This window comes from Microtus oregoni, unplaced genomic scaffold, assembly GCF_018167655.1.
Source record: "Microtus oregoni isolate MIOR12 unplaced genomic scaffold, Mior012 000013F_ref0000133, whole genome shotgun sequence".
In the NCBI taxonomy this organism is placed as follows: Eukaryota; Metazoa; Chordata; class Mammalia; order Rodentia; family Cricetidae; genus Microtus; species Microtus oregoni.
Genome location: NW_024543072.1, coordinates 43,433,847 through 43,452,808, shown reverse-complemented (window position 1 = coordinate 43,452,808; position 18,962 = coordinate 43,433,847). Strand labels below are relative to the sequence as shown.

Here is an 18,962-nt window from a genome sequence, read left to right as displayed (position 1 = left end):
CTATCCATTCCATTTGCCCTCCATAATTTTAAATAATGTGTTTAATGTTTTGACTGGTCAGTTTTAGACATTATCCACTAACTGATTAGTTGTTTTTTTTTTTTTTTTCGAGACAGGGTTTCTCTATGGTTTTGGAGCCTGTCCTGGAACTAGCTCTTGTAGACCAGGCTGGTCTCGAACTCACAGAGATCCGCCTGCCTCTGCCTCCCGAGTGCTGGGATTAAAGGCGTGCGCCACCACTGCCTGGCTAACTGATCAGTTTTTAAATTAAAATTTTAAGCAAGCACACAATAAGCAATAAGCTTCAGTAGGGTATTTTCAGTCTTTAATTGTATTCACCCCTGCCCCATCTCTTTGCCCCATCTCCCCTTCCCCTCAACAACAGCTCCACTTTTATTTTCATGTCACCTGTGTGCCATCATTCCCATCTCCCGCCTCCCTTTAAGGTCTTTTTTAACCTTCTCACGGTCCCCTTTCCAGTTTCATAAAACACCCCCCACAATGTAGCTTCCCCACATGTGAGAAAGCAGGTAGAATTCTTATGAAGACTGTGACAGGATTTTATAATGAAGGTTCACTGGACTTCACAAATAGTTTCCTCACTTTTTCCTTATAAATTTGCAACTATAATTTAAGAAAATTTATACTTTATTTTTTATGGCATTAAAATATATAATAAACTAATAGAAAGATTCTACCCACTAATTTCATTACAAAGAAAATAGTAAATCAGAACCCATTTAAATAGAAAACAGCCTAACATTTATGTAAAGATACAATGAACTGAAGCAATCAGCCTAAGTAACAAATATGTGCAGAATTCACCAAACACCACACGCAGTAATAAAAAACACACACGTGGTAAACATAAAAGTAGCTTTTAACTGAATTCATGACTATTCCGATTACTGGTCCTCTTTTCTTTTTTAAAATGGCATTAGGGATTAATCTGTATATTGCTCCTGCTAGTGCTTTACCAGCATACTACTGCCTGGCCCCAACCCGTTCATTTTCCTTTTAATTAAGAATTATAAAAAATGTTTAATGCCTTAGTCACAGCCTTCTCTACTCCATATTATACAATCACACACTTTTCAAAATACAGATTTGATGTAATGGCAACATTTGGGTATTGAATTATATGTTATCCATAACAGAACTTTAGGCCTGAGAATATATCAAGGGCTAATGTAGTCTACATCCCTTCAGTCTGGCTGACTAAACAGCTTAGTTAGTAATACAGCTGGGATTATAATACACATACCCAGATTCCCAGCTCATTGTTCAATTTTTTCAAGGTCTAATCATTCATGGTACCAAAGCATCTGTATAAAGACAATTAAATTAATTTTTTATTTTTTGTTTTTGTTTTTTCGAGACAGGGTTTCTCTGTGGTTTTGGAGCCTGTCCTGGAACTAGTTCTTGTAGACCAGGCTGGTCTCGAACTCACAGAGATCCGCCTGCCTCTGCCTCCCAAGTGCTGGGATTAAAGGCGTGCGCCACCACCGCCCGGCTATAAAGACAATCTTTTTAAAAAAATATTTATTTATTTATTATGTATACAATATTCTGTCTGTGTGTATGCCTGCATGCCAGAAGAGGGCATCAGACCCCATTACAGATGGTTGTGAGCCACCATGTGGTTGCTGGGAATTGAACTCAGGACCTTTGCAAGAGCAGGCAATGCTCTTAACCTCCGAGCCATCTCACCAGCCCCTAAAGACAATTTTTTTATTTGAAATTCAGCTTCTCATTCCCTTTATTCTAATATGCCGGTAAAACACTAAAATGATTCCTACAGAACTCTACTTTTCTCCCAGGTGGGCTGGCACTAACAAGTACTCATTGCATAGACAAAAGGATCTGAGCACTTTGGCAGTCTTTTCCCCATGGGTGTTCATAAAGTTGCTTTTTCAGTATGCAGCTACTCATTTGGTGCACACCAAGTCTACAAGAATTATTCTGAGCAGTGAGGAACATGAACACCCAAGCACCAGATATGTTAAGAAAATAGAGGCTTCTCAGCAAGTCGCCCTCTCCATTAGTTAGGACATAGCACTGCCATTTGCTTATCTGCTTACATTCCCACAGCATCTACCACATGGCAAACATGATAAATTTTTTTGTGGACTGGGTTGGTATCTTGGACATTTTTTTTTTTTTGAGACAGGCTTTCTCTGTGTAACCATCTTAGCTGTCTTGAAACTCATCTGTAGGCCAGGCTTGGCTTGAACTCACAGAGATCCACCTGCCTCTGCCTCCCAACTGCTGGGATTAAAGGTGTGGCCCGCCCAATTGGGTAATTATTTTTTTTAAAATCATTTTTAGGTTATTATAATTAGAACTTTGAGTCGATATTGCTGTATGATCTAACTACTGATATAGCTAAGTTTTTTTAAACATTCCACACATACCTTTTGGGGGTATACAATTTCTTCCCGGAGAAAAGTGTTTTCTCCTGCGTTCTTATCAAAGAGACCCCAGTCCATCTTGAGATCCCAAATGAGGGTATAGCAGGAGCTGATGACACAGAAGACAACCCACAGGTAAAAGAACACCTCAGTGTCTGAGTGCTGTCGTTCTGCAGAAAGAGAAGAAGCAAAAAGGACAAGATAAAGTGACTAAACTGAACCAAAAAACAGATGCTTTATAGTGTCCCGTAAGAGAAACCCAACTTTTAAAACAAACATCCTTAGCAAAAGTATCGCCTAACAAAGGTTAGTAATAAATACGACTTCTCTGAGGTCCAAAATTATACAAATGTTTATTAAGAGTAAGGATCTATAATGAATCTATAACATCTCAATGTACTCTTTGGATTTTATAAACATGTCATTTAAACTTCTGCCATTAGGTGGCAGCTTAGGATAAAAGATAGAAAAAAGAAATCTTGGGTTGTTTTTGATTTAGAGCATTTCCTTCACACACTTTGATCTCGTCAATTTTACTGTGAAGACAATCAGGCAGTTCCAGAAAAAAAAAAATGCCCCAGAACCCAACAGACTGATGAGGTATTCGCCCTTTACGTTTATGAGAATGAGTTTCCCTCAAGCCACGGAGCTTGATTAGTTTTGCTTCTTTCATAGGGACATTACTAATATAAAGGCCCAACCTATCTTTATACTGATAAACAGTACTTTCGGTTTTATTCTGAGAACACCATAAAGCACATTAAAACAGAATAAAATAATTTCTAAACATAGTTAATCAATTTGATCATTTTTGGTCTTAAGAGCCTCGTTTGCTCTCTGAAATTCTCCTTCAGTAAGTTCCAGAGTTCCCATGATGCTCTCCAGTTTCAAGACACTGAGAGATAAAAATCTGGTACGGAACTGTCAGAATGGTGCCTGTGATCTAGTTTCAAAATCCTTTAAGGTTTGGCCAGTTTCTCAGACTGTAGCATGCACTCTCCAAAATTTGTCCTACTAAAATAAACAAGTATTTATTAATCACTTTAAAGTTATTAATGTGCTTAATACAGTATGATCCAAAGGTAATTAACAATCTACTGAGTGACAGACATTTGCTACAAGAGTAAACTTGACTTCAAATGAAGTACAAGGAACTGAAAAAACATCAAGGAGAATGGGAGTTTCCCATAGAAGGAAACGAGCATCAGTAGCATTTGTGATATTTCTAGAAAGTGAAATAAACAGTATTGCAAAAGTCAGGTGGATGAACTGAGGTCATTCAAGGCTGAAGACACCCTCCCCCGCCCCCCAGACAGGGTTTCTCTGTGTTATTGTCCTAGATGTCCTGAAATTGCTCTTGTAGACCAGGCTGGCCTCAAACTCACAGAGATCTGTCTACCTCTGCCTCCCAAGTGTTGGGATTAAAGGCGTGTGCCACCATTGCCCAGTTGAAGACACCTTTGAAAAGGCTTGGGGTAGGAAAGTGTGCTATGCTTAAAAAATTACAAGTCTCATCTACATCTAGGGCAGAGGACAAAGAACATAAGACAGTTTGTAACAACCTGAAATGACATTGGAAAAGATATGTAGGACTTGACTGCAGAATGTCTTCCTGGGCCTTAGGATCAGCTCTGTATTTTAGAAAACTAAATGCTTAGACATTTACTAACATCAGAATTACATAGTTAGAAAAAAAAATCTGATACCTTAAAGGTCCAGGATAGCCAGAATTAGTATCTATCAGCTCATGAGATACATATTGTTTGCTGAAACAATCATTATTAAACATTAAGTCACATAGACATAATTAGCAATATTAAAGTAATAAACACTTGAGATTCATCACTTCAAATCCTAAATGCTAAACCTTGTTCTTTTCTACCCTTCCGAGATTGTATACATTCTTTCTGCATGATGAAAACACCTTTTCTCAACTCTACATTCAACATTAGGAGCCTAAAATTAGGTCTGACAGAAAAATTTACATCATAGAAATCAACAAACACTAAAACCAGTGTCCCCAATCTCTACTCACCAAGAGCTAGCTGTTTAGTGAATAAACCCTTGTTTAGCTTCTTTTAGACAGTCAGGAGGAAGGAAAGGCAAGTGATTCTGATCGATATATCCAAAAAAAAGAGCAGAAAAGCTCTGCTTGGACAGAAACCATTTTTCAGGTTTAAATTATTGTCATAAAAGTTCTCTTCTTCAAAAGCATACTGATCTGAATATTTACATTAGAACACTAAATAGGAATTTTAAGTGTCTAACACATTATTAATTTTATCTAGGTATACTTGGATCTGTTCAGAGGTCAGGTAACTAGTATTAGTTATCTGTTTCATGAATGCATTAAAACATGCTCACAATTCATCTATCAAGGTTTCCAAAAAGTAAAACAAATTCAGGAATGGAATGAAACCCACTCTTCATATTTCAAAAACAAGATGAACATAGAAATTAAAAGATAAACAGCTTGTTAATAAATATAATAGTAACTTATCAAATAAAATGTTTATGATAAGCCTTATATTCTACAAATATTACTTCAACTTTTCCAATAATAATCTATTAATTAGTCTGCTAGTGAGGATTTGCACACAGACCAACAGGCAGGTCACAAATTGGTGCTTATCAGGTGAGTATAGGTACTACCGAGTCTTTTACTGAAAGCTGATGTTCTTTATTAATTTCTGAAGAAATAATCAAATATGCATTATTGTCAAAGGAAAAGGAATTAACAGTGAAACAAAATACAGTGTGCTAATTTTCCTGCATTTTTATATTTTATTCTGTCTTCATAGTACAATCCTTAAACTGGTACAATGGTTCAGGTACCTCCCTCTTTCTAAGTTCAATTATTCTATGGAATTTCTATGAGACACACATGGAGATTTTACTGACCTTTAAGATAAACAAATATTCTTATATAAGATTTCAAAATAAATGATATTTTACTTCACAGACTTTAATGATGAACATGTACTATATTTTGGTCTCATTTTTGATCTTTAACATATCCCAAATAAAAAATGTTTCTCCCTTAAATCTTCCTCCTTCATTGATATTCAGGGACACACAAGACGGGTTTTATCACTTTAGGCAAGCAATTATACCATATTCTCTCTTGGCTTACACTGGTAGTCCACTTTAATAATGGCTAGAATCACAGAAAATCAAATCATTGCTATTCTACCAGGAGTCTCTCTCTTACTCATCTGCCACATTAGAAGCAGAATATATGGAATAAATCTGTGGAAATGACATCCATTGAATTTAAAATAAAAATAAATTTTGTAAGAGTTGCATACTCACAGCCATGAGAGGAATGAAAAGTGAAGTAAGAGTCAGAGGAAGTGATAGGCAGAAAACCAGAACATCACCCAGCACTCCATCTCTGTTAGGAAGTGATAGGCAGAACCAGAACACCACCCAGCACTCCATCTCTTTTAGGAAGGGTGCTTTAGAGTGAAGGAAAGGAGTAGTCTTTCACCCAGAGAGTCCTACTCTCTTAATTACCACTTTTTACACTAAAACTAGATAAAAAATGAAATAGAGAGGGCACTGTTTTCAAAGTTCAAATCTTGGAGTAAACTGAATTATGCTTGAATTTAGCATGTAATATTCTGCATTTATTCCTATAGCTTCCAAACCAAATCACTGAATTACGAGATTAATATCGTTCTCTCAGAAAAATTCAGAAATCTGAATAAATACACAGATAATCTGCAACACATAACGCAAAAGCCATATGCACTCAGAAAAAATTATAGTTTGCATTTTGACTAGTTATATGTTTCATGATAGTATCATGACAGGGAGCAGCAGTGGGCACAGCTCCAGCAGTCATGAGTTCATAACTTCAAGCAGCAGGTCCTTCACAGTGCATAAGCTAGGATGTGTGGTTGGTTAAGTGTCCTGAATATATTTTGATTTACAATATTCTCAGTGCACACAGGTTTACAGGGCATAATCCCACTACAGGAGGATCAGCACATAGTCACTCATCATTACTGTGTTTTAGTTAGCATGTAAGACTGCGCATAATACTCCTGAGGTGATGACCATCTTTAAATTGAAGCAAGCAAAACAGCTATTTTTATTTTCACTTACAGTTAAAGATTCTAAAGTTCAGAGAGAAAGGAAGTAGAAAAATAACTGGTTTTGAAGTTAAAAGATCTGGGTTGGAATATAGACTCTATCACTTCCCAACCTTGTGGTTACAGAAGATAAACACTCTTAACATGATCGAGACAAAAATACAACTAACTAGGCCCAAGAATAAAAGAGGAAAAGAAAAACAGCAACCCTATTCAAGAAACTATTTTTTGGTTCTTCAAGACAAGGTTTCTCTGTGTAACTCTGGTGTCCTAGAACTCACTCTGTAGACCAGGCTGGCCTGGCCTGGTATCAAAGAGATCCACCCGCTTCTGCCTCCCATGTGCTGGGATTAAAGGCGTGTGTACCACCACTGTGCAGTTCAAGAAACTTTTGTACCACACAGTGTGCTTTCCTGAGAGCCTCTCACATTCAAAGTGAAAGGGAAGTTCTAGCAGTTATGGAGTGCCACGAAAATATTTCTAAGATGATGTAAAAAATTACTTAAACACTATCTATAGAACCTAAAGGATTATCTCTGGGTTAGAGTGATGCTCAGAAAGTGTAGGACCTGGATTCAACCTTCACAACAAAACAAAGTCCAGCCAGGGAGTGGTGGCACACACCTTTAATCCTAGGACTCAGGAGGCAGAGGCAGGTGGATCTCTGTGAGTTCTAGACAAGTCAGGGCCAAACATGAGATTCTGTTTCAAAAAAGCCACCCCTGTATAAACCCTAAACCAAAACAACTATACATATATTATTTCAAATTATTTTTGTATATAAAATGATGATTATTCCAGATGAGGGAACCCATTCTAGCTTTATTTCTGTATTATTTGAAAATTATAGTAATAAATGTATATTTATATAGTAATACATATCTATCTACCTAATCATTCATCCATCCATCCATCCATCTACCTATCTCTATATATCTATATTTTGCTTGCAAATTTTTTAAAACAAGATTTATTTTATTTTGGTGTATAGTGTTTGCTTCAATGTATATATGCATGTATCACATTCATGAAGCTTATAAATTTCTTTAAAAGTAGGAGGGAAGAAAGTAGACAAAGAAAAATAAATGTCAGCATGACGATATTTATAAATGATGTATTGGTTTTATAATATTAAATAGTATAGGAATTTCTTTATTCAACAAAGGGCTGTAACTTACATTATTTGTTATATGGATATAGCACTGAAGATTAACTTCTAAGGAGAAGTGTGTTCTTTGGTATGTTCTACAGAGAGAATGTGGCCTGGGTAACCTATTCTGGAGAATTAGGGATGTGCTGAAGAACAAGTGAAGGCTACATTTAAAAGAGGAGAGTTGGTGCAGGCAAAACCAATTTGTAAGCACAACCAGAGACCTGTGCATGGAGGAAGAATGTGGCTTTTGGGAAAGGCAACAGCTAGGAAAAGCTTCATGAAGGAGTTGCTCCTTGAACTGACTCTTACAGGGACTTAGCTGAACAGTTTATGGGTGCAGAGAGAACCATTTCCAGTGAGCGGAAACCATTCATCCAATATATAAGCATCTGCTGAATGTGAACCAGATATCATTCTAGATGCTAGGTACATAGCAGTGAATCTTATTTTTACTAAAGGGCAGACAAATTTCTTGCCTCATTGAGTCTTGCTGTCTAGTGGGGGAGATCATTATCACATGCATGGATGAACAAGAAGATTGTGGACAGGGAAAGAACCACGAGGGAAACAGAACAGGGTGACACAGCAGATGGGAGGAGCTCCTTCAGACAGTATTCAAGCAGTGTCCACGCAGAGAAGGTCTGAGATGAGAAGGGGCAGCTACATGAAAAACTCAAAGAAGTTACAGATACAATGCTACAATTTCTAGACACCATGTTAGAGAAAGTGAAAAGAAACACATTAACTTAAATAATACACCTTATTTAATTCATCACATGCAAAATATTTTAGTCATTATAAAATTGAGATATGTTATATTCCTTTTTATATTAAGCCCCCAACATCTAGTTTGTATTTTATACCTATGGAATATTTTAATTTAGAGTAGACACATTTTGGGTGTTTTATAAAGCTTAGTGCCTACCATATGAAATCCCAAGTTTGAATCCAATGCCAAAGACAGAAGGAAGAGAGGGAGGAATAAAGGAAAGAAAAAGAATAGAACAGAAAGAAGAGAGACAGAAAAATAGAAAGAGGGAACGATAAGAATAGAGAGAAAAGATAGTTGAGGTAACTTCAAGTGCATTATCAGATGCATGCAGCTGGTAGGCAAACAGTCGAGACGTAAGCTACATCCCCTGTTCTACTTCTACAAACTGGTAGTACTGGGATTGAACCCTGTGCATGCTAGGCACTCTACCAAGAAAAACAGCCCTAGTCCCCAAGTATGCTGTGACTGTTCCTCAACACTGCTGATGAAAGGAATGGAGATAGTGTGGAGAAGCAGACCACTACTCTGAACAAAGAAACAGCAATAAAGTTAGATGGCTTGGTGTGGAATAGGAGCTGCTGAGTATAGGCTGAAGGAAAGACCCAGCAATGATGGTGTTTAGAACAGAGACAAGGATGACTTCCACAGTCAGACTCCAAGACAGGAAGTGAAAGCACAGCACGGAAAAAAAAGACACCTTGTCTCCTGAGACTGGAAAAAGACTGCAAAGAATTTCAGTTTTAGAGAAATAAACAGAAAGGAGTTGACAGAAAATGATTCCTATCAATTCTCAAAGTGGAAGACAACAGCAAAATGGCCTAGAAGAATAAAGAGGAACATGCTGGACTGGAACTTAAAAAAATACTTGCAAATTTAAAAACTCCCAACAAGTCAGGCATGTGTACATGCCCACAATCCCAGTACTTGGAAGACTGGGGCCAGCCTAAACCACACAGAAAGCCTCTCTGTCCCCCAAAGAAAAAGACTTCAGAATGGTTCTACCACATATTTAAAGAATACACATTTTGTACAATTTCTTCCAAAAAGGAGAGAATACCTTTCTATTGATTTTATGAAGCCAGCTTCACTCTAAGAACAGAATCAAGAGCAGTATGAGAAAAGGAAAATAGGCCAGGTGGTGGCACACACCTTTAACCCCAGCACTTGGGAGGAAGTCCGAGGGAAGCCTTGTCTACAGAGTGAGTTCCAGGACACCCAGAACTATATAAGGACCCTGTTTTTTTTTTTTGTTGTTGTTGTTAAAGTGTAACAACCAGTTCTCTGGTTATGAAATGAAACTGTATCTCTATGTTAAACACATATGATAAAATAGAAGGTATATTTGTGCAAGGGAAAATATTTTCTACCTTGACTGTATTAACATCCTAATTACAATGCTGGAAAAACTGTGTAAAGAGTGCAACATATACAAAATTATACAGACACATTTTAAAATAATGATGAATATATATTAATATTATCTATGTATATGTGTATCTGTCACATGTTGTGGACGCCTGTGGAGGTCAGAAGAGGGAACTGGTTTCCTGGAGTTGGAGTTAAAGCCAAAACCAAACTCTGGTACTCTGAAAGAGTAATAAGTGTTCCTAGCTGCCAAGCCATCTCTCGAGCCCCAATAAATATATATTTCAAACTTGAATGCAAACCTATAGTTTTCTTGTAAAAAGTTTAGGTATTTTTAAAACCTTTGAAAGTAAAAATCCCAAACCATGGTAATGTGGGATTCACCTCTGTATGCTATGAATAAGTTTTATTACCATTAGTTAATAAAGAAGCTATTTTGTGCCTATGGCAGGGCAGAATAAAGCCAGGCAGGAAATCCAAACAGAGCTATAGAAAGAAAGTAGGTAGAGTTAAGGAGATGCCATGTAGCTGCCAAAGGAGAAAGATGCTGCAATTGCAATTTTACCTGGTAAGCCACAGCCTTGTGGAGTTATACAGCATAATAGAAATGGGTTCATTTAGGATGTAAGAGTTAGTTCAAAAGAAGCCTAAGCTATTGGTCAAGCAGTGTTGTAATTAATATAGTTTCTGTGTGATTATTTCAGGTCTGAGTGGCCGGAAAATGAACAGTCTACACCATGGTATTATTTACAATCTCTCAAAAAAATCCTCCATTTATAAAATATCTGTGCATAAGTATAAAGCAAAAATTATAAAATGCCAATTAAAGAAATAAAAGAATATTTAAATTAGTACAGTGTTTCGTAGACAAGATACCAATTCTTAAAGTTATAAGCAGGTTCAACATAATTCTAAAATTAATAACAAAGGGCAAAGGAATTAAAATAGGCAAGACAATCTAAAAAAAGAATAGTAAGGTAAGGTCTACCAAATTTTGATATTTAATATGCAGTTCCAGGAATCAAGACTGTGTGATACTGGCAAACAGAAAACACTAAAGAGAATTCAGGAAAGGATCCACACAAAAATACTTAATTGTTTCTGACAGCGATATGAAAGCAGACATTCAATAGAACAGAGACAGCCATTTTCAACAACACAGAGCTACTAAAACAGGATAACCATAGGTCAAATATAAACTTTGACTGTTACAAAACATTAAGTCAAAATAGACCATGGGCTTACCTGTAAAACATAAAAATAGGATGAGAAAAATGTAAGACTGAGGGCTCCCAACAGCCCTGATGGGCAGAAGCCAGCCGCAGGCCCTCCTGGTAGGTGCCACTATGATGAACAGGTAAGTGGTAGACAATGGGACAGAAAGAGAAGCGGAACAGTTCATGTGCTATGGAGAGAAACAGAACTGAAGACTCAACAGTGGTAAGGAACAGGCTGCTATGGTGGCCTACACTGTTACCTGGGGCCATGTCTAGGTCAGTGCATGGTCTATGCTGATGTCCATGGCCTCTGTTACCATTGAAGGTCATATGGATGCCTGTGGTCTGGGCTGCCACTGATGCCACGTTGATGTCCAAGGGCCATGCTGCTACTGAGGCCATATTAACCCGAGTGACCTGTGCTGCCACCAGACACCATGACGTCTGGTCCAGAGCTGCAGATGAGGGTCATGTCTTGGTTTATGCAGCTGGGGTCTGTATTAATGTCTGTGGCCTGTTTTACCACTGGGAGTTATGGGACAGCTGGCCCAGGTGGCCTGGACCCTAGAGAGTTGGTCTTGCCTCTCTCTCACTGACTGCCTCAGCTAAACTGGCCCCAGTGGCATAGGCACACAAGAGCTGGCCCAAACTTTCGACTGCCATGGACCAACTGGCCACCCCACTTGCTGGCTACTGCAATAAGAGTTGGTCCCATTGGGTGTGTGTGTGGGGGGGCTGGCCCCACCTCTTACCATGTGTATGAGAGATCTGGCTTGGACCATAACATGAGGGATGGGGAGTGGTCCCAGTGGCACAGACTGAACTCTGCTACCACCAAGGCACACATTCATGGTTTTGAGTTGGTCCATCCCAACATCTACCCCATCTATGACCTGCTGGAGCACATGATGGGGACTGGTCCTGTGGAACTACAGCAGCAGGTAGTCCATGACTCAGAGCAAAAGCAGGATATCTGAGAGGGTTTTCGGTAAGCGTCCAGTATTGATGGTGTACCAGAAGCCTTAAACCAGACCAATGACTCATTGCAATGAACATTTGCTAGTAAAGCTAACTGGACAAAAAGGCATATTGTAAGAAACACCACAGCTCCCAATGACACTACAACAAACAAATATGTGATAGAGAGGTGGGAAAGATGGAGAAGCGAAGTGGTTTGTTTCTGTTTTGTTTTAATTATTTTTATTTTTGAAATTTTCTTTTTCGGGGACAGCTACAAGAGTTGAGGACAGACATGGAAAGGCTGGGAAATGAGTTTGGTATTGGGGTGTATAATGTGAAATTCCCAAAGAGTCAATAAAAAATTATGTTAATAATAAAAAGACTGAGATAAAAGAAGAAAAACCTAGGCTTAGGTAAAGAGTTGTCATTCTTAAAACTAAAAAAAAAAAAAAAAAAAAAAACCATACAAGGAAATGTTGATGAACTAAACCCTTCCCTGAAAAAGGCCATGTTAAGAGAATAAAAAGCTGTAGATGGCAAAACTTATTTTAAACACTATTTGATGATTTCTATTAAAGTATATAAAGAACTCAACAACTTCAAAAGTAATAGCAAATTCAACCAAAAATGGGTAAAAGGTATACATTGGTACCTGAAAAGGCTAAGGGTGTAGCTCAGTCTAAATATGTGCTTAACATACTCAAGGCTTTGGGTTCAATCCCGTGTTTGTGTGTGTATGTGTGTGTGTGTGACACAAGCTGTAAAGTTACATTTTGTCCACTACATTTGAAGAAGCATATAGATGACATGTCTTGTTTATTAGCATAATAGCAAACTTCCCCTATGTTTTTTGATAGTTCCTTTAAAAAAATATTTTATTTTTTCACATGTATGGGTGTTCTGTCTGCATGTATGTCTGTACACCATCTGTGTGCCTGGTGCCCTTAGAGAAGGAGAAAACAGACTCCACAAAGGTGTCTTATGACATGCACATGTACACGATGGCACACAATACTCTCCCATTATATAAATAATAATGATGAAATAAAAATGTAAAAAGAACACAACGCTAAGCAAATTACTCATGTTAAATCATTTTCTCACTACTTGAAATAGCATTAATTTTTTTTTTCCGTTTTCCAAGATCAAGTTTATTCTGTGTAGCCCTGGCTGTCCTGGAGCTCACCCTGTAAACCAGGCTGGTCTCAAATTCACAAAGACCCACCTGCCTCTGCCTTTTGAGTGCTAGGATTGAAGGTGTGCATGATCATTGCTGGGTGAGCATTAATGTTTCTGTTTTCCTCTGATGCAAAGGTAACTTTTCTTTTCTGGCAGAAGGGGAACTTGGAGCTGACTCCACACTGTGTGAACTACTGCTGTGGCTGTTAGGATGAAAGGTAAGTTCCTGGCTCGGTGTTCGGTAGATGTGGCATTTAGGGCCAAGAACCAGGAAATGGGTATCTCCTTATAAATACAGCTTATATCATTCTTGATCACTGTACTTCCGTGTTTTCTCAAAGACAGCTTTGTTCCATGGAATGACAGCATGCTACGGTACCCGACTGGTTCTGTTTTGTTTACCTGGGCTTTAACACTGTGTCACTTGGTAGTGCTCAGGGCATTCTACAAACTTAGAAAAATGGTAAAACAAAAATAATCCTAAGGCCTTGATGTAAATTCTAGCTCTGTTACCCACTTGTTAGCTGATTTTGGAGGTACACTCTCTCTATACATAGTCATAGGTTCTTCTACTTCCTAGCTGTAAGACTTTGGCAAATATCTTATCCAGTTTTTAATTTCCTTCCTTGTCACATGAAGATCAAATGTCTGTTTGTATGAAAGACTCTCTCCTTGACCTGCTTAGTTAGGACTCTCTACTCTCTCTAGGCTCCAACCCTAGCATCTGGGATTTATAGGTCCATATCACCTACCTGTAGCAAGCATCTTGCTAAATTTAGAGTCTCCAAACCCAATAGGCATTAGAGAACCTATGTCAACCTTCGGTAAGAATCCTGTCAAGTCAGTTTAGCCAGTGTGCCCAATCCTGATGTTTCCTTTTAGTAACTTTCCATCCTTACCTTCCTTCTTGGCTATAAATCCTCATTTGTTCATTCTTCCAGAAGTGAAGTTACAAACACAAAAAGAATGATGACCACTCTTCCTCACTAGCAATACTTCTCAATAAAATGCCACCTTAAGAACTTCCCAGCACCGGGTGGTGGTGTCTCATGCCTTTAACCCCAGCACTTGGGAGGGTTGAGGCTGGTGGATCTCTGTGAGTTGAAGGCCAGTCAGGTCTACAGAGTAAATTCCAGGACAGCCAAGGTTACAAAGAGAAACCCTGTCTCCAAAGACCAAAACCAAAACCAAACCAAAGCATACCAAAAAAAAAAAAACCCAAAACAAAACAAAAAAAAACAGACCCAAAAATCTGCCTAGCTTTGCTTTTAATATCCAAGATGGCTATGAATTAAGCTAATTAGTACATGTTAAATTAAAATAGTGTCCAGTCCATAGATGTATCCCATAAATACTACATTTGATAATACAGGTATTCTTTTTGTGTTGTGTTGTATGCATGGAGCCCTTCCTCAGGGGCTATTTCTACTCCCTGAGACAAGGTCTCTTCCAAGCCTAGAACTTGCCAAGTAGTGCTGGTGGGCTGGCCATAAGCTGTCAATCTACCTGTTTCTACCTACTCAGCACTGGGATTCAAACATGTGCCATTCATCACACCTGGTTTGTAGACTGTGATATCCCTCACTAGTCTTCATCTACTCTTTGCAGAAAATGGCATTATCCTTTGGTAAGCTATTGTATAATGTCTCAGGTGCTGCTGCTACTAAGTCTATTACAAACTTGTTACATGGCATATAATGCCATGAACACGCCTTAATTTTTCACAACTCCTCTATTTATTCTAGTTATAAATATATGTCTAGAATAAAAGACATATATTTTGGTTTTTCGAGACAGGGTTTCTCTGTGTAGCCCTGGCTGCCCTAGAACTCATTTTTTAGACCAGGTTGGCCTTGAACTCAGATCTGCCTGCCTCTGCTTCCCGAGTGCTGTGATTAAAGAAAGATATGCACTACCATGCCAGACTCTTAACAAAACAAATAACCAATTACCAGAGAGGGATTGCTCACCAACCTACCCTGCAGCGAACATCATCACTCTCCCATCAATACTACTTTAACTTGCATTACTCTGCTGTTAGTGAACTGAAACACTGTTAATGTGTTTATTCTGCAAAATTATGTTTATGTCCTTTGCCAATTAAAGAATCAATTTATATTTTTTTCCAAATAATGGTAGATTAGATTACAGCTAAAAAATATTCATTCCCTTCAGCCCATCCTTGTTTCCAAGACAAGAATATTCTTTGCCTCAGTGATGTTGGGTTTGGTGACTGGTTTTAGTATTAGAAAAGACAGACATCTGTGGACCTGTCTTGTGAGTTCCTTTGGCTAACAAGAAGCAGGCAGATGGTGAGCAGAGAGGCTCTGCATGTATTTGTGCAGTAGGACTTGCTTCCTCAGTGCCATGTCAGGAGATTCCTTTCTAAGTGTTGCTCCATGAGGTGAGGCTCCAGAATAGGCACAGATGGAACAGACTTACCCCAAACGACAGTGAGAACAACGTCCGCATAAGATAGTTCAGCAGAGGCAGCCTTAACATATGAGACCAACCTATTCCAATCAATTTCCAGCTGACCCAAAGAGGCTCAAGCGAGAAGAAATTACAGTTATTTTACTTACCAAACTTTGGGTTGATTATGTAGCAACAGCTGATAAGTATACTTAATGTAGTGAATTATATAAACAATTGGAAGAGATCCATATAAAATCTCTCCCTCTCCCTAAAGTACAACATATAGTAGGAAAAAGCCCTTATAGTCTATTTGCTCACTTACCTTTTGCCTTTCTTTTTGTGCTAAAAATATGTAGACACAATAAGTTCATTGTTTTTCATTGATAACATCAATGTAAAATTATATATACATATATATATCACATGCTTAAAGTTTTAAAGGTTTTAAAACTCTGTGTGAGTGGACTTTATCTTAAGTAAAAGATGTTTTTAATAGTTTTACACGAACATTTAATAAATAAATGTGATCTCATCTTTTTTTCTAGAAAAAAAAGAAAATTAAAAATTCTATCAAGCCTTAAATTTCTCTCTAATCAGGCATTGTTGTGTAAGTTGAATTAAAATAATTTTCATCTTTGCTTCTTTCTGTTTGTTTGTTTGTTGTTGGTTTTTCGAGATAGGATTTTTCTGTAGTTTTGGCACCTGTCCTGGAACTAGCTCTTGTAGACAAGGCTGGCCTCAACTCACAGAGATCCGCCTGTGTCTGCCTCCCGAGTGCTGGGATTAAAGGCGTGTGCTACCACCGACTGGCTCCTTTGCTTCTTTTTAGCATCAAAAAATCCTATAATTCTGAGCAATAAAATATTACAAATATTAGTGTTATTAAAGCAACATGACATATAGGAAACGCTGATTTCATGAGTTGTAAGAACAATTAAGAAAACCAATGTGATGAGAAAACCAAAATGATATCAAGGTGTCAATGCGTGTGTTATTTTTTAAAAGTCTTTTAAGTGACAAAGAAGGTAAAAAGATTTAATTTATTCAAAGATATATATATATACATATATATCTATCACATGTAGAAATATATAAATTTATATATAGAAACAATTACATCATTTGAAAATTAGTACAATGATAGCCAAAAATGGCAAAGAGCATTAAATTACTAACAAGAAGAAATCAGTATCTTATTATTTTGTTTTCTGATATCAACAGGTCTTTTAGCCAATCTTGTCTAGATAGACTATAAAACTGTTTTTCCTTCTATGAGGAAATTACAACAGAATATATTAAGTTCCAAAAGGGTTAATGTTTTGAACTACTTTAAATATCAAGGCAAAAATGAGAACATTTATCCAAATGAGTTTTCTTTTTTAATTGAACGTATGTCTTTTAAAGCTAATGGAACAAAAATTTCCCCAAAGAATTAAAAAAAAAAAAACCACAATTACTCTTTCTATTATAATATAAGACGATTAAAATGTGGACTAGAGGCCTATTATTCAGGGTAGCAAGAGAGTAGCAACTAGCTGTACCCCAGAGAAACAGCATTTCAGGACTGTGTGTGTTCACTCAAAATAATGAAGTGGCCACTGCACAGGAGGCACTAACTGCTGCTGGGGAAACCTCACAGGGAGGCATAACACACTTCAGAATGCACAGGAGGATTCAGATGAGGCCTAGGCACCAATAACATGGATGTAAATGAACTCAAGAGACGCTCTTTCAAAAACTTTATAGCGAATCCCACCCTGTCCACAAAAGTCAGGGAAAGTGGAGTGAAAGCACCCCTCCATATATTTACGTGAATAGCACAGGTCTAACTCCACTAAGAATTTATGAGAGTACAGAATTTTAGGAGCTACAAATGCAATATGAGCTGATGAAATACAACTTGTTAGAATTAATAACATCACAGTCTTTCTGCTATTATACTTCCCAAAGATCTTTTCTTGCAAAGCCCAGTAACCTCAAGGAAACCAAAACCCATTTAAAATACTTCCTCACCTCCTCTAATCCCAATTGCAAGACAACACTTGTAAGGAGCTGTTTCAAATGTGGTCATGTAATGAAATATGAATTTTTAAACACAGACATTGGCTGCTAGCTGAATTCCTTTGTCTCTAAAAATCAATGACAGAAAATAAAATGCCCTGAATTAATTCAAATGTGCTTCTTTTTTTATACAACAAAAGAGGCCTAACTGAAATATTAATCTTCCTAAATGGGCTGCTTAAACTCTCACCTTCTAAAAAATGATTCTAGGTGCAGGGTTAATGCTTACACCTCCATTTTTACAAATCATGCAGCATAACATAAGAAACAACCTCTGTAACAATTTTGAAAGTGCACTTAATATAATGCTGTTACTATGGTAACCCTGGCAGGCTAGTTTTTAAAAAAAGACTCAGATCTGAGTCTGAACAAGGTTATGTCATGATCTTTTACTCTTCTTTCATCATAAATGTAGCTTTTGCAACAGCACATGCACTCCATAGAAGAGTATATAATTAGTTATTTTGAATTTATTCTTTTGACTCAGTAATTATTTCTAAAGTCTGTGTTTTCTTAGAATACTGCCCAAGAAAATCAAAGAACTTAAGGCTGGGGATACAGCACAGTGTATAGAGCGCTTGCCTAGCATGCATGAAGCCCTGAGTTTGATGCCCCATCACAACATAAAACTGGGTATTGTACATTTCTGTAAACCCAGCACTCAAGAGGGAGACTGATGCAAGGGGACCATAAATTCAGTCATCCTTGATACACAGTGAATTTGAAGCCAGCATGAGCTATGTGAGACCTTCTTCTCTCTCTCTCTCTCTCTCTCTCTCTCTCTCTCTCTCTCTCTCTCTCTCTCTCTCTTTTCCTAAGACAGGGTTTTTCTGTATAGCCCTAGCTGTCCTGAAATTCATCAGCACTGGTCAGCAAAGGGAGCTGTTCTTTTCCCATTCACCCCATTTTTGTAGTATGCCAGTCTATAATTCCATGCGCAATTCTTACAATAAATCTGTGAAGTAAATAGATTCAGGTAAAGATACGGCTTTCTGTGAAACAAAAGCAGCCATGACAAATGAGGCCAAGGCAAGCCGAAGTAGGAAACAGGATTGCTTCTACCCTTCAACTGCAAGGTAAGGCTGGGATAAGCTCAGTGATACAGTACTTGCCTGGCATGGCACACACAAGACCCTGAGCATCCTAGTATCACAAAAATAAAAATGAAGAGACAGGCATGGTGGCACACATCTGGAATCCCAACACTTGAGTGGCAGAGGTAGCGGGGGGATCAGAAGTCCATCCTTAGCTACATGTCATCTGAACATCATCTTTCATCTGTGGCCTAGCAGGCTGGGTCAGAGATTTGTGTTCTGCGCTTTCCCAGTACCC

The 18,962-nt window shown here is 37.8% G+C and overlaps 1 protein-coding gene across 1 annotated transcript in view; it reads right to left on the bottom strand.

Annotated features, from left to right (window-relative positions):
* Positions 1-18,962, bottom strand: part of Xpr1 (xenotropic and polytropic retrovirus receptor 1) — a 158,421-nt gene that overhangs the window by 13,278 nt on the left and 126,181 nt on the right. Inside the window, exon 12 of the mRNA XM_041662278.1 lies at positions 2,415-2,581. Coding sequence (XP_041518212.1) covers positions 2,415-2,581 — 167 coding nt within the window. The remainder of the gene's footprint in view (positions 1-2,414; positions 2,582-18,962) is intronic.